This window comes from Pipistrellus hanaki, assembly GCF_964339955.1.
Source record: "Pipistrellus hanaki genome assembly, chromosome: 1".
Classification (NCBI taxonomy): Eukaryota; Metazoa; Chordata; class Mammalia; order Chiroptera; family Vespertilionidae; genus Pipistrellus; species Pipistrellus hanaki.
In genome coordinates, this window is record NC_140503.1 from 49,059,974 (window position 1) to 49,075,164 (window position 15,191).

Sequence of the window (15,191 nt, forward strand, 5' to 3'; positions counted from 1 at the left end):
ATTAGAGAATGAAAACGGAAAATGAGAGGTTTGATTTAAGTTCTGCTCCTCACCGCCCTCCCCCTCTCCCCCAACCTCTTCCCCATTCCCCGCCTCCCCCCCCCCCCCACTTGGATCAGAGGAGGGGTGAGGTCTGTTACCTTAATTGCAGGAACTGAAGCCTGCTCTCCTGGCCCTTCCCAGACTCTCGGGGCAGAGCTTTCACTGACAGGACAAGAGCTGCCTGTCAGCCACTCCGCTCGGTTACCACGCTCCAAGATTTATATGCTGTAGATGGAATTGAAACATCACTGTGGACTCCCAAGTTTATAAACAACGAAGGGGAAAAGAAATTGGGTGTTTGGTGAAGGCAAGACACTTGTATATTTTTGCAAGCTTGCCAGGGCCAGTGAGAATCTTTCAGGGGTGGCAGCTGAGATGCTTCAGGCAGAAACGCACTGTGGTCGGGCTGAAGCCAGGGGACCAGCCATTCTGTTTTCTTTCTTAATGAAATTATCAGCAACACCTGATAGTCCTGAGGCTCATGCCTGTGCTTAGGACAATGCAAGCTCAATATTCTTTTAAAATCATGTTTGGCCCCAAATTCAGATACATATATTTTTTGGTCTCCATTAGCTTATTTTGCAGTGGAAAGAAAACAAACTAAAATGCTTGCCTACTCCAAAAGCAAAGATGCACTTTATTTTTATAATCATGTTTTTGTGATAATATATATATATAATCATTCATATATATATATATATATATATATATATATATATGCATTGACATATGCATTGACTTAAATATAATTCACAGCTGGAATATTCTCTTCTAGTTCTTCCCCCCTGGAGAGCTTTCATACCCATCTGAAATCCCTGGTACAAAAATCACAAGAAAAAGTTTTCATACACAAGAACCTCCTGGAACCAAAGTCTTGCTTTAAAAACATATAAAATAACAATGAAAACAAAACAAAACAAAACAAAGAAAAACACACACAAAGACTCTCTTTTCACTGTGTGATTTCTTTTGCTGGGTAGTTGGAATATAGTAATTTGGATTTCCAAGGCCAGTTCCTATTTTATTCTTAATGAGGTAATTTAAAAAATCCAAACATCTACACTTTGTGGTGGGACAAGATTTATGTTGCGGACTAGTCTGAGAAATCTGAGAAGTCACAGCTTGAAAACAAAGTAGCAGAGGAATAGTTTTCCATCTACCAACCTCATTTTTTCCCCTTTCAGTGGAACTTCCCCCTGCTGATGTTTGCCTGGAAAATTGCTCCAGCTCTGTGCTGCGGCAATACAGTAGTTATTAAACCAGCAGAGCAAACACCACTCAGCGCGCTCTACATGGGAGCCCTCATCAAGGAGGTAAGAGAAGCCGCCTTCAGAAGCGGCCCCTGCTCCGTGCAGTTGGGCCTATTGGGGCATAGCTGATTTCACCTGCTTCTCCAGCTCTCACAAGCCACCCTTCCTCCAATTCTGTTTTGTTAGGCTGGCTTTCCACCAGGAGTCGTCAATATTTTGCCAGGATATGGGCCAACGGCTGGGGCAGCAATAGCGTCTCACATTGGCATAGACAAGATTGCGTTCACAGGGTCTACTGAGGTAGGTACCTGGGAAACCATGGGTTGAATAATCCTCCACGTGAGTTGAGGGTTCAAAAGAAACAGGAAAAATTACTGAGAGGCTGGTCACCAAAGGGGCAGTGGGCACCCAAGCCCTCCAAGGGCATCATTGGTGTCAGGGCTTGGATACTGGCGAATCTCAAACTAAAGGCACTCATTGACCAGTGCGGCCACAGACCCTTGGTCTTTTTGTGTGTGATGCCATCTGGGTAAAACCTGTCTCAGAAAAATAAACAAAACCCTATTGTCTTTTGAAATAAAAGAAACACAGAGGCAAAAACAAACTATTTCAGAAGACACTTTCCCAATGATTGGGTTTCTGAACACTCTCTTGAGTCAAGAACAATCATGGCATCAGCCAGTTAAGAAGCTAAAAATTAAACTAATCTCTGGTAGATATTAAAATGGGAAGGTTCTCTTCTGTTTATCTCCACCAGATCCTGTAGATGCAACTGACAGCTACCTCTGCCCATGAGTCATAAGAGATGAGATAGAGCAGAGAACAGCAAGCTTTTTTCTGTAAAGGGCCAGGAGATAAATAGTGTAGACTCTGCAGGCACTACTGTGTCTGATGCAGCTTCTTAACTGTGCTCCTGTAGCACCAAGTAGCCACAGGCGGTGTATAAGCTGAGCATGACCCCAGGCCCATAAAGCTTTATTTAAAGATACTGAAATTTGAATTTCATATAATTTTTATGCCTTTCAAAATATGAATCACTTTAAAATTTGTTTTCCAACCATTTAAAATCACAAAAACTGTTCTTAGCTTGTGAGCCATACTGGATAGACAAGGAGCCAAATGTGGCCCCTGAGCCATGGTTTATTGATCCCTGCCTGATATGGAGTCACAAGTCTGCTTAGAGGGTTTATAATAAAATGTTACCCCAAAATGTCTGGGATTGAGGTGACAGAGGTGACAAAAGATACTCTGACTCACTTTACCAAGTGGAACTTTATGATGACATCATCATTAAACAAAGGATGTTTGTAGGTCTAGAGCAGTGCTACCTAATAGAAATATAAGGAGAGCAACATCTGTCATTTAAAATGTGCTATTAGCCACACGAAACATTTTAAGTTAATTAATTTTAATAATATATATTATTGATTTCAGAGAGGACTGGAGAAGGAGAGAGAAATAGAAACATCAATGATGAGAGAAAGTCATTGATTAGCTGCCTCTTGCATGTCCCCCACTGGAGATTGAGCCAGAAACCTGGGCATTTGCCCTGACTGGGAATTGAACTGTGACCTCATGGTTCATAAGTCAACACTCAACCACTGAGCCATGCCGGCTGGGCAATTTTATTTAATCTGGTATTTCCATATTGTCATTTCAATTTATGATCAATATAAAAGTCATTATCCCAGTACTTTACATTCTTTTTTCATTATGAAGTCTTTGAAATCTGGTATATAGTTTGTTTATAGCATATCTCATTCTGACTTTTCAAGTGCTTTATTACTATTTTTAAAATATTTTTATTTATTTTAGAGAAGGAGAGGGAGATATAGAGTTAGAAACATCAATGATGAGAGAGAATCACTGATTGGCTGCCTCCTGCACGCCCCACACTTGGGATTGAGCCCAAAACCCTGACATGTGCACTGACTGGGAATCAGACGTGACCTCCTGGTTCATAGGTTGACACTCAACCACTGAACAATGCCAGCTGGGCTCAAGTGCCTTATATTGGACAGCACAGGTCTATGGACTTGAGTATATCTGCTGATCCAGTTAATGGTACTTGGTTAAACTGACAGATGTTAAAATATTTAATAAGAAATTAATTGATTAATAAACCTGATGTTAATTTATAGTTTCACATTGTTGTTTTATGTTTGTCAACCTTTTATTTTACTTGTAATCACTATAGTAAGTTTGAAATTTCAATGAAACATAATCCAAAATGTGAGCTTGAAAGAGAATTATTATTCCCATTTCAACTAAGTCATGTGTTGAAAACATTTGCTAAGGGCTAGATGCTTAAGAAAATTGCAGTTAATGAAGAGTGGACAAGGCAACTGCAAAAGATTGGGGGGGAATATACAATAAATCTAGATAGAGCATGCACCTGGATTACTTTGCAAATGTTTTTAAGTCCTCACTGCATTTTAAAGAAACTGAAACCAGAAATCTTTAACCCCTAGTTAAAGAAAAGTCCTTGGTCTTATATCCAAAGATTGCAGAATGAGTGTACATATTTTTAAAACTAAAATGAAGTACTTAAAGTATCTTTCCCTATACTTTAACCTTTTTCTCATTAACCAACGAATGGTCCTGGTTGAGTCAGTTGAGAGTATTGGACTATATAATAATTTTTAATAAAAATGAGTTCATAATATATAAAATGAGATATCGGACTTTATATGTCAGCCTCTATAGATCACCTTCATTCTTTTTTAATAGCTGTAAGAATACTCTTGCATTAGTGTGCCATAGTTTAATACACTAATAGTGTAACACTCATTCATGTACACTGAAATCTTTTTCACTTTTTTACACAGCCTATTACACATACTATTGAAATAAAAATACTTTGAGATCTAAGACAAATATATATCGATATATATTTGTCTAATATACTGTATATATTCTGTTCAGTATATTTTAGAAGTGGAATTGCAAAACAAGAGGATATTTATATGTTTACTTGCTTATTGACAAGAATGCATTAGAGTGATGGTTTTATTTTTAGCTATATATTGTGTTAATCTATTTCTTGTAGAATTTACAAATATTCCCAGTTTGTTCATTGCTTTCTAATTTCATGCACAAGTTTTAAATCTGTATACAGTCGTATCTTTCAATCTTTCTCTTAATGGCTTCTGGGCTTCCTGTCATCTTTAAAGAACCTCTTTAAGATTATACAAATGGCCCTTAACATTTTCTTTCAGTACCTTTATGGCTTTGTTTTTGTTTAAATCTTTAATCTGGTTGGAATTTATTTTCATAAATAATGAAAGAGGAGGTCTAAGTTTATTTTCTTTATAAATGAGTGTTCATTTCCTTCCACACCATTTATTAAACAACCTATCCCTTTGCAGCTCATTTGAATAAAACATTAACATTATATGATAAATTTCCATATATTCATGTTTCTATCAATACTTTGAGACTCAGAATTTTATCTGCCTATTCTTTCACTGGTGCCAGATTGCTTTAATTACTGGATTATAAAAAATGTGTTCCAGTGTGGTTAGGCCTGTTATTCGGTTTTTCAAAATCTTTTGGCTATTCTTGTCCATTTTTTCAGATAAAATTTCAAATCCATTTTCTAAGCACCTTTCCTTCTTCTCCAAAAATCTCTCATTGGAATTTTAACTGGTGTTACAATACCTGTTTATATTATATTGAGGGAAAGTACTTTCTCCACATGAGATTGACTTCTCATATAGGAACATGGTGTAAATCTCTTATTTGTCCTATTATGTTCTTCACCAGTGTCATCATAAAGGTCTTACATATGTCTTGATCAGTTAATTTGTAGGCATTTAACTTTTTCTTCCAAAGATATTTTAATCCAAAAACTGAGCACCTTTTTTCAAAGCCACAATATCATTTATTGGAAACTTAGGTGAATGGGTGACCTAATCTTTTCAGCTAGAGGAGATGTGGTGTAGTGGATCAGTGAGGACATAATGTTTGCCTCCAGGCTGCTTGGTTCAAATCTGTTTTGACATTTAAGGGTTTTTTTTTAACTTTTAAAAACACTTTATTGAATTATCATTTACGTCCAATAAAATGCACCCATATAAGTACCAAATGTACACACTCATGAATCCATCACGCAGATCAGGTAATAGAATTTTTTCAAAGCCTAAAAGATTTCTCATGCCTCCTTGTGGCTAACACCATTGGTTCCAGGCAACCGCTGCTTCTTTTTATTCATTTGCCTAGTCTAGAATTTCATATCAATGGAACAATACAATATGTACTTTTCTGTGTCCATTTTTGGTTGTTGTTTAATATGTAATGAATTATTGGTATGGTTGCCTTTAAATATCCCATCTTGATTTTTGTTTTCTACTTGTCCCATCTGGTGTTTTGTTTCTTTTCCCTCTTTTTCCACCTTCTCTTGAATGAACTGAGTACTCTATCTTATCTTCTATTTTGGATTATTAGTTATGCCTCGCTTTTTAAAGTGCTTGCTTTAGTAATTGTAATATACATCTTCACCAGAGTCTACCATTAAATAGTATTATGTTACTTCATACCTCTATAGAATAAAAGTCTAAGTGATGTGTGATCCCATTTGTACGAAATGTCTAGAACAGGCACATTTATAGAGAGACAGTGAACAGCAGTTACCAGGGAGCCTAAAGGAGGGCAGAATGGCAATGGCTGCTAATGGCATGGAGTCTATTTTTGAAGTGATGGAATGTTCTGGAATTATATGGCAGCAATTGTGGCGGTTGCATAGCTCTCTGAATCTACTGAAAATCATTGAATCACCCACATTAAAAGGTGGCTTTTATGGTATGTGAATTACATCTCAGTGATGCTTTTAAAAATGGATGATTTTCTAAAAAGCATTTAAGGTTTTAATCGTGGTTATTAATAACCAATATTGATTGAGCACCTCCTGCGTGCCAAGTACCCTCTAAATACTTTGCATATATCATCTCACTACACCTTCACAGGTGAGCAGAGTGTGGCTGGGAGAGGTTACATTACCTGCCCATGGTCACTTACTAGGAAGTTGTAGCTCAGAGAGTCACAGCGAGACTGCTCCGAATCACAGTGCTGCACTGCCTCGCTGGCTGAGGGGCTGTACAGCACCCCATGGGAGGAGGGAGCCATTAAAAATGAGGAATATCTCTCAGTGGAACATGCTTTGTTCAAATCATGGTCAAAAGTTTCTAATTCTGAAAGGTTGCTATTCTAACTCCTCCCCACCACCCCTAAAATTTGCTTTAGCTTCTTTAAATCTTATTTGATATATTATGTTTCCATCTGAAATTCTGGGATATAGGACCTGAAGTTTTAAACCTAAACTTTCTTAAATCAATTCCACAAGCATTTATTGAGCACTTATTAAATATCAGGTACTATGCTGGACCTTAGAGAACTTGTATGATTCATGTGATTGAATGTTAGTTACTGTGAATATGTAACTAATATTGTGGGATGTGTATGGGATTGTGGAGGAAGAGAAAACTAGTTCTGCATCACTTTACTTAAACATTTCCTGATTTCAAAGATGTTTTCAAAGATGAAGGATAGAACTAAAATTGCCTTGCTCAACATGCCTTGTAAATGTGTCTGTGCATAAAGGAGAAGTATTGCAGTTGAAGATATTTACATTGACATGAAAAGCTGCTTCATGCAAAAATAATTTTGAAGACAAAGATAATTCTACATCTTCATTCTAGAGTTGTTAATATTCACAACTGGGAAAGTGTAGGTTTATTTCCTTTTCTCTTTGGAGAGAATGAAATTGTAGAGGTGTGGGAACCAAAGCACCAGAAGGACTTGGAGGAACCCCAGCCAAGGACCCTTGTGAGTAGTGTGTTGCTTAATATTGGCAGATAATCAACAAATACTGGTACCGTTCAATTCTCAGGATCATTTCCCATGCCTGACATTAAGGACCAGCACTTTGAAAAAACTCAGTACATATTGGGCTGGAATGTAAAATGGGGGATTAGGTTTCACTGTTGCCTTCCAGTAACAAATGCAGTTTTCTTTTTCTTTTCATTTCAGGCAGCTCTACTTTTAGCAGGCATTTGAGTTCCAGAGCTGTAGATTTGATACTGATTCAGTGTGTAACCTTAAAAGTTTCCTCTGGAAGTGAAAGGCCTTATAGAGGATGGAAAATAAAAGCCCCAAGGACCTAAATTATGACAGATGGGACATGTTGAGGCGTTAGTGTGTGTCTGATTTCCCAGTACCCCGGACACTTGGTGGATCGAGCTAATGCTGGACACCAGATGTTCAGTGATTGCTAAACACATAATCCCAGTGTTCTAGTGAAAGCATTTAATATTTAAGAAGCCCAGGAGTGTGCAGAAATTAGGTTTGCCTCTTACCTATGTCTCATAAATCATCTTTCTAACCCTCAAATGATATAACTCTCACCTATATTCAGACCCGATTAATGTTCAGCAACAAAACTATCTCGTGGCTTATCACAAGCAAAGGCAATAACTGCGCTGAGAAGTTAATAATTAATCTAATGATCAACGGACACCTCATAGAATTTAAAATGATTTAGGAAGTTAAGAACTTTAATGCAGTTCAGTGTGAAATAATGTTTTACAATCTTTTAGAGTCTCTTAAAGGAAAATAGAGTACTCCTCATTCCTTTACTGAAATGAAAGCTTGAAAGAATGCTTCATCATATCATATTTTTCTAAACACACACAGACACACACACACACACACACACACACACACACACACACACAAACCCCCACAAAAAAACCCTAAAAACCCCAAACACACAAAAACAATAAAACAAAAAGAAAAACAACAACAAAAACTAGAGGAAATTGTCACTTTTTCACTAAGAAATTCCAAACACAGTCTTCAAATCATTCAAAGCAATCAAGATGAAATAAGATATCATATCCATATTAGAAAACTAGACATAATTTAAATCTCTATAATGATTGTGTGAGGTTGTTCACAATACATGTTATTTAAAAATTTCCAGCCCTCAGATTTCTATCCATAGATAAGTAGTGATTGTACCTAATTCATGGGTTTTGAGGCTGAAATAAGCTAGACTATCTAAGGTGTTTTAACAAGATGTGGTTCTTAGGAAAGTGTCAATAAATATTAGTTGTCATTGTTTTCTGTTTATTTTAAAATGAAATTCATAGAGCAATTTATGCTTAGGAAAGTGTGAAATAATAATAGAAGGCAGCTGGGTTCAACTGACCTTGGATCAAATCCCACCTCTCCTGCTGAGCGACCCTAACAAATTATTTAATTTTTCTGATCTCTCATTTCTTCATCTATTAAGAGGCACCATGAATATCTCCTTAAAGGTTTACTTGTGGATTAGTGGAGGTAATATATTTGAAAGTTCCCGTTCTATTGCTTGGCACATTGTAAAAACTCAGTAAATATTAGTTGAATTTGAAACTTCCATTTGTAAAGAATATGCCTATCAAAAACTAATTCCTGCTTGCCTCTGGCAGTTTTACTTTCCTTTTGTTTGTTTTATAGCTTTTATAAATATTTTACAAATATTTTTGTCTTCTAATAAATGTTTGGGCTTTTCTGTTTTTGTATTTGCTCTTCTGTTTCACTTTTTGGAAGATTGCCCAGGTGCTTGCCTGGATAATTGATTCTGAATCTTTTTTTTTTTTTTTTTTTTTTTTTTTTTAAGTGGTAGAGTGTGCTGGATTTAGAGATAGTGCTGAAAGAAGACACTAGGTACCTATTAAGGAATTGCTTATGATTTTGCTATGGCCTAGTCCTGTGGTCGGCAAACTGTGGCTTGTGAGCCACATGTGGCTCTTTGGCCCCTTGAGTGTGGCTCTTCCACAAAATACCATGGCCTGGGCGAATCTATTTTGAAAAATTGGCATTAGAAGAAGTTTAAGTTTAAAAAATTCGTCTCTCAAAAGAAATTTCAATCGTTGTACTGTTGATATTTGGCTCTGTTGACTAAGGAGTTTGCCGACCACTGGCCTAGTCCAGGGGCCACCCCTTTAACTAAGTTTGCCAGAACTGAATTCTGGTGTAGGGACAGACTCCTTTGCAGTCAAGAGTAATGCAGGTACCATTGTTTTTCAATTGTCCTTCAAGGACCACCTCGCATACAGTGATAGAGAGGGGGTGGAGTCAGGGGAAGGGAGGGGCTTATTTAAATGCAGGCTCCTGGGCTCCACTTGAGATCTTCTCAGAACACTTGGAAATGGGGCCCAGGAATTCTCATTTTAACAAGGTTTCCTCGTGATTGTTATGTCCATAAACATATACAGTTTAAGAAGCTGGGTCATACTCCAGAACATGTTCCCAGGCCCATTTAAGAAAAAAAAATAAATACAGCTCCGAATTTGTTCATCTGTGCTAAAATAAAAGCTGTGTAAACTGACAGGCACCACTCAGATTGTCTGCTATGACCTTAGTTCCCCCTCCAGCAATAACCTTTCTCCCACACCTGAAGGAAAAAAGAAATTAGTTCAAAATCAGTTTAGCAAAGCAAGGACATGGTCCAAAGCAGTCCTCATATCCTTGAATTACTCAACAGAGACACAACAAAAAACGCCCGTATTTTATTAGAAGTTTACAAATGTTTCCAAAAGTGCATACATACTATGAAACCGCACAGTGCTGGTGATCTGGGAAAACAGCCCACTGAATGGAGGGGAACTTAACTAATTGCCATGTGAGCAGTTCTGCTTCGATTGTGTTTCTCGGATAGAGGCTCTAACGGACACAGTGTGGTTGTAAAGTGCTAAGACTATACATGACACCTCATCAACAAGCAGTATAGCAACTCGGTTGCCTTTTTTTAGTCTGTGTGTAGTTAACTACATTTTCTCTCTTTCCTACTCGCGCCCCCCCCCCCCCCCCCCCCAACTGGAGCACCTGGAGAGCCTGGAAGGTCAGGAATGGGCTCATTAGCTACAGATAGAGATGGCTTTGATTATCTGAGAACTAAGATTCCTGTTTTATCCAATTGATGTCCTCCTGAGTGCCAGGCACTGTTGAAGGTAGCTTTAGATCATTCCTTACTTTACAAATGAAGCAACTCAGGGCTTCACCCAGCATATGAGCATAAAACAGATTCCTGGTAAATAGAATTGAGTTCTTCATGAATTATTCTTCCCTCTCTTCTCTGTTTTCTTTGCACTCCAGTTCTTTCCCCCAGAAAGTCCCACAGGTTTAGCACAGATCTAATGCCATCATCGGCACCCTTGTGCACAGAGGTTGAGCAATGGAGCCCAGGGGTTCAGCTGACAAATTGGTAGGAAATTGTACATTCCAGGCTTAGCTGGTTGGATTTGCTTCCCATAAGCAATTTTTTTCTCACTTACCCTTATCTGCATAAAAGCACTATTCCTAAAACAAGGTCCAGTGTTTACTTCTGGCATAACTATTGGTTTCTGAAAAAGGAACCACCATTTCCCTCTCCAACTCGCTATCTTCCTTAACACCATCAATATAAAAGATTTTTCACCTAATTGATCCATTTGATTTTTTATTTACCAATATGAAAGTAATCAAACAAGTGAGTGAACACTAATATTTCATTTAGAATATTTTGCTGAAATAGCTCATTTATAATGATTAGTCCTCCTTTGAACTCCAGACTTTCATGTCTAACTGTGGAGTGGACATCTCTGCCTGGATTAAAACTCCTTAAGATAATGGACAAGTTGATTCATGATCTTGCCCTTGCACCTTCTCCTGCTCTCTAGCCTTACCTGAGGGCTTGCCAACCACTTTCACAGTTCTGTGACCGCAAATGCCATTTCTTCTGCCAGGAATGCCCTCCCTTCCCTCCTAGCTGGTGAGTCCTTAGCTCAATGATTTGTTGTACCTTTTGTGCAGATAAATGAGAACTGACCAACTTCTATATTGAGTACAATGCTTCATTCTTGTTCAGATTCATAATCTCAGATGTTGTCTTCTTTTAGTTCCAATGTAATTGGAATTTCTTTTATTGGCCTCTGATCTGTTCTTTATTTTCACTACCTTTTGTTTTCTTTTTCTTTTCCTCTTCGCTTGTTCTCTTTCACTTTTAGCTCTAATTATTTTAAAATTTAATTAATTTATTCAGTTATTTTATTTATGGAATTATTTTAAGATCCACTCATGTTGTTGCATGTATTAATACTTCATTTCTTTTTATTGCTAAATAATTTCTTTATGGACAGTAACAATTTCCTGTTGATGGATATTTAGAACATTCAGATTGTTTGCAGGTTAGGACTACTACAAATAAAAGCTCCCAAGAATATTTCATGTGCAAATTTGTGTGTGTGTGTGTGTGTGTGTGTGTGTGTGTGTATTTCCTTTTCTTTTGGGTAAATACTTAGAAATGAAATGTGAAATGGCTGGATCATATTAGGTTAAGAAATGGCTAAACTGTTTTCCAAATTGTTGTGCAGCTTACATGCATAGCATCAATGTAAAAGACTTCCAACTCCTTCATATCCTTGCCAGCATTTGGTATGGTCAGTCTTTTTAATTTTAGCCATTCTAATAGGTATATTACCTATTAGATATATAATGTTATCTTACTGTAGTTTTATCTATATCTATATACACTGAGCGGCCAGATTATTATGATTTCTGAACACACAATAATCTGGCTGCTCAGTGTATTTGTATCTCAAATGGGTACCAAAAGTATTCTAGACTTTTGCTGGAGATCAACTACCTGTTTGCCCCGAGCTTTCTATCAGCCAGTGCAAAGGGGAAAACTGATCAGGTGCACAATTAATAGTATCTTTGATATCAAATAAATGAGATACTCAAGAGAAGTACACTGCCGAAACCGGTTTGGCTCAATGGATAGAGAGTCGGCCTGCGAACTGAAAGGTCCCAGGTTCAATTCTGGTCAAGGGCATATACCTTGGTTGTGGGCACATCCCCAGTAGGAGGTGTGCAAGAGGCAGCTGATCGATGATTCTTTCTCATCGATGTTTCTAACTCTCTATTCCTCTCCTTTCCTCTCTGTAAAAAAAAAAAAAAATCAAAAAAAAAAAAATCAATAAAATATATTAAAAAAAAAAAAAAAAAAAAAGAGAAGTACACTGAGTGGCCAGATTATTATGCGTTCAGAGATCATAATAATCTGGCCACTCTGTATATAAAAGCCAAGTGACCAGAATGACCGGTCACTATGACACACACTGCAGCCAGCCAACCGACCTAATCAGGGGTAGGGCCAGCCAGCCAACCTCCTGCAGCCCCTCCCCCCAGCTTGCCTGGCCTTGATGGGCCCCAGTTGGGGGAAGCTGGCTGGACCCCACCCATGCATGAATTTGTGCACTGGGCCTCTGGTATATATATAAAAGCCTAAATGACCATTCAACCATTTGACTGTTCTACTGGTAGCTATGATGAGCACTGACCACCAGGGGGCAGATGCTCAATACCCAGGCATAGAAATATGGAACAGACTGATGAATCTCAGAGGAAAAAGGGGAGGGAGGGAAGCAGGAAGAGATTAACCAAGGAACTTATATGCATACAAGAGGCTCAGTGCACAGATTTGTGCAGCAGTGGGGTCCCTCACCCTAGCCTATGGGGATTGGGCTGAAACCAGCAGTCCAACATTCCCCAAGGGATCCTGGATTGTAAGAGGGTGCAGGCCAGACCACTGGTGCATGAATCTATGCACCAGGCCTCTAGTATAACATAACATAGGAATTTCTTTTTAAAAAAATCTATTATTGAAAGTATTACATATATCTCCTTTTTCCCCTATCTACCACCGTCAGCCCATCCTGCCCCTGCCCCAGGTCCTCACCACTCCACTGTTTGTGTCCATGGGATATGCATATATGCACATAAGGTCTTTATTTGATTACCTCCCATCTACCCTTCTTCCTCCATCTTCCCTCTGAGATTCCACACTCTGTTCTATGCTTCCATTTCTCTGGATCCACTCTGTTCATCAGTTTATTTTATTAATTAGAATGAAATCATGTGACACCTATCTTTCTCTCACTGACTTATTCATAGGAATTGTTTTTATCTTTGTAGGAAGAACAGTAAGACCTAAATATGCAATTTTCAAAGATGCAGATATTAAATGAGGGAACAAGAGGAAAGAAAGAGAAGAGAAAATTTGGGAATGCAGTAGAAGGTGGCCCTGTGAAGTGTTTTGCTGTTAGGACTACTCACAGTGCAGTGGCTTATAGCAGTGTGAATAGAGGAAGTTTCAGCTATGTTTTCCTGACAGAGTCAATTGATATTTCTCTCTAAGGAGAGGCTTACATTCACTTGGATGGGATCCAATGCTGTGGCCTCTGGAGAATCTCAGTTTCCTCTCTGGGATGATATCATTGACAGAAAATAGAGAGCTTGAGGGAGAAGCATTTGTTTAGAATATGAAAGCCAACTTAGGCAGTCGGACATCCCTCGAGGGGTCCCAGATTGGAGAGGGTGCAGGCTGGGCTGAGGGACACCCCCCCCCCCATGCACAAATTTCATGTATTGGGCTTCTAATCTATTTAATAATAGGGTAATATGCAAATTGGTCAGGATGCCATCACGGTAATGACCGATCAGCAGGCTGCATGTGCAGTGGGTGGGGATTTGCAGCATTGGGGACATGATGGCAGCTGCTGCTTGCCCAGGGCTGGCCTGGGGCTACAACAAACCACTGATGGATGCTGCCGCTTGTCCAGGATCAGCCCAGCGCTTTGGCAAGCTGCTGAGTGGGCCTAAACCATCAGTAAGACATCCCCTGAGGGCTCCCAGACTGTGAGAAGGGGCAGGCCTGGCTGAGGGAACCCCTAGTGCATGAATTTTGTGCACCGGGCCTCTAGTTATCCCTATTAATGGTGGCAGGTGGAGAATTTTCACAGGCAAGCCAAATGATCACATAACCCTCAAACCCCTTTTCAGCTTATATTATTTACTTTTGTATCCATTTATCCTTTTCCAATTTTGTAGGCTACATGGAAAATTGTACAGATGCTTTCAGAGGGCACTTGTCACTTAAATATGGATTTGAACATGGCTCCTGTTATGGTCACCCCAAGGAGAGGGACCTATTGGTATGTCACCAAGTGCCTATCAGCAACAAGACGCTCACATCAGATGGCTGCTTCCCATTTGCTTCAGCAAAGGCCTTTAAAAAGCAAACAAAGCCATTCAGATTAAAGATGGAATTAATTTCTATTTATGCAGCTAAATACATAGGCAATACATGTAAATATTTAAGAAGCGAATATGAAAGGGCTCTAACAAACACAGAGTCAACAAACAGCCTCCGTGAAGGATAGGGAAACAGTTTGCGTTTTGCTTTGTGCGGTGTTTTCTTTATTCACTTAGATTAACAAACCATGATTTCATCATTAGTCAACAAGATAGTAGAGAGACCATCAAAGCGAACTACAGGAGAGTCCAGATTGATTCGTGCCAAGCAAATGTTTGTAGCGAACAGCTGTATTATCACTGATTCCAACTTACGCAGCCGGGGTTCCCCTTTCATTTCCTAAGTGAGATGAATGTCATGTTGCACGATACAGACACCCTCTCTGCTGCCTGAGTAATGGGTCGGGTCAGCTCTCTTCTGTGCAGCCTTTGCCTCCTTGCAGGTGGGGAAGCAGCGAGCTCCAGTTTTAGCTTTTTTTTAAAAAAAGAAGGGCCTCTCTCTAAGGTTGTATGAGTCCACTGGTGAATATCCAGCATTTGCATCATATAGACCAGTTTGATGTGTCAAAACCATTGGATGGACATGTTTTAAATGGTTAGCTTTCTCCCTTTTCTCCTTCGATGCTGTAATCTAAACTGGAGTACTGAAGAGTGAGGAAAGGGATGCTATAGTCTCCGCCTGCTAGCTGATTCTGTGACTGGATGCAGGATTCTCTTCTCAGCTCTCAGGCTGAGCATGAACAGGGTCATAAAATGCCCACTCTGGCTGAAACCGGTTTGGCT

At 38.9% G+C, this 15,191-nt stretch overlaps 1 protein-coding gene across 2 annotated transcripts in view; it reads left to right on the forward strand.

The window, feature by feature from the left end:
- The window catches only part of ALDH1A2 (aldehyde dehydrogenase 1 family member A2), a 91,373-nt gene that overhangs the window by 54,596 nt on the left and 21,586 nt on the right, over positions 1-15,191 (forward strand). For both annotated transcript variants that reach the window (XM_084898777.1, XM_084898776.1), the window contains 2 exons: positions 1,227-1,355; positions 1,479-1,592. In XM_084898777.1, coding sequence (XP_084754903.1) covers positions 1,227-1,355; positions 1,479-1,592 — 243 coding nt within the window. The remainder of the gene's footprint in view (positions 1-1,226; positions 1,356-1,478; positions 1,593-15,191) is intronic.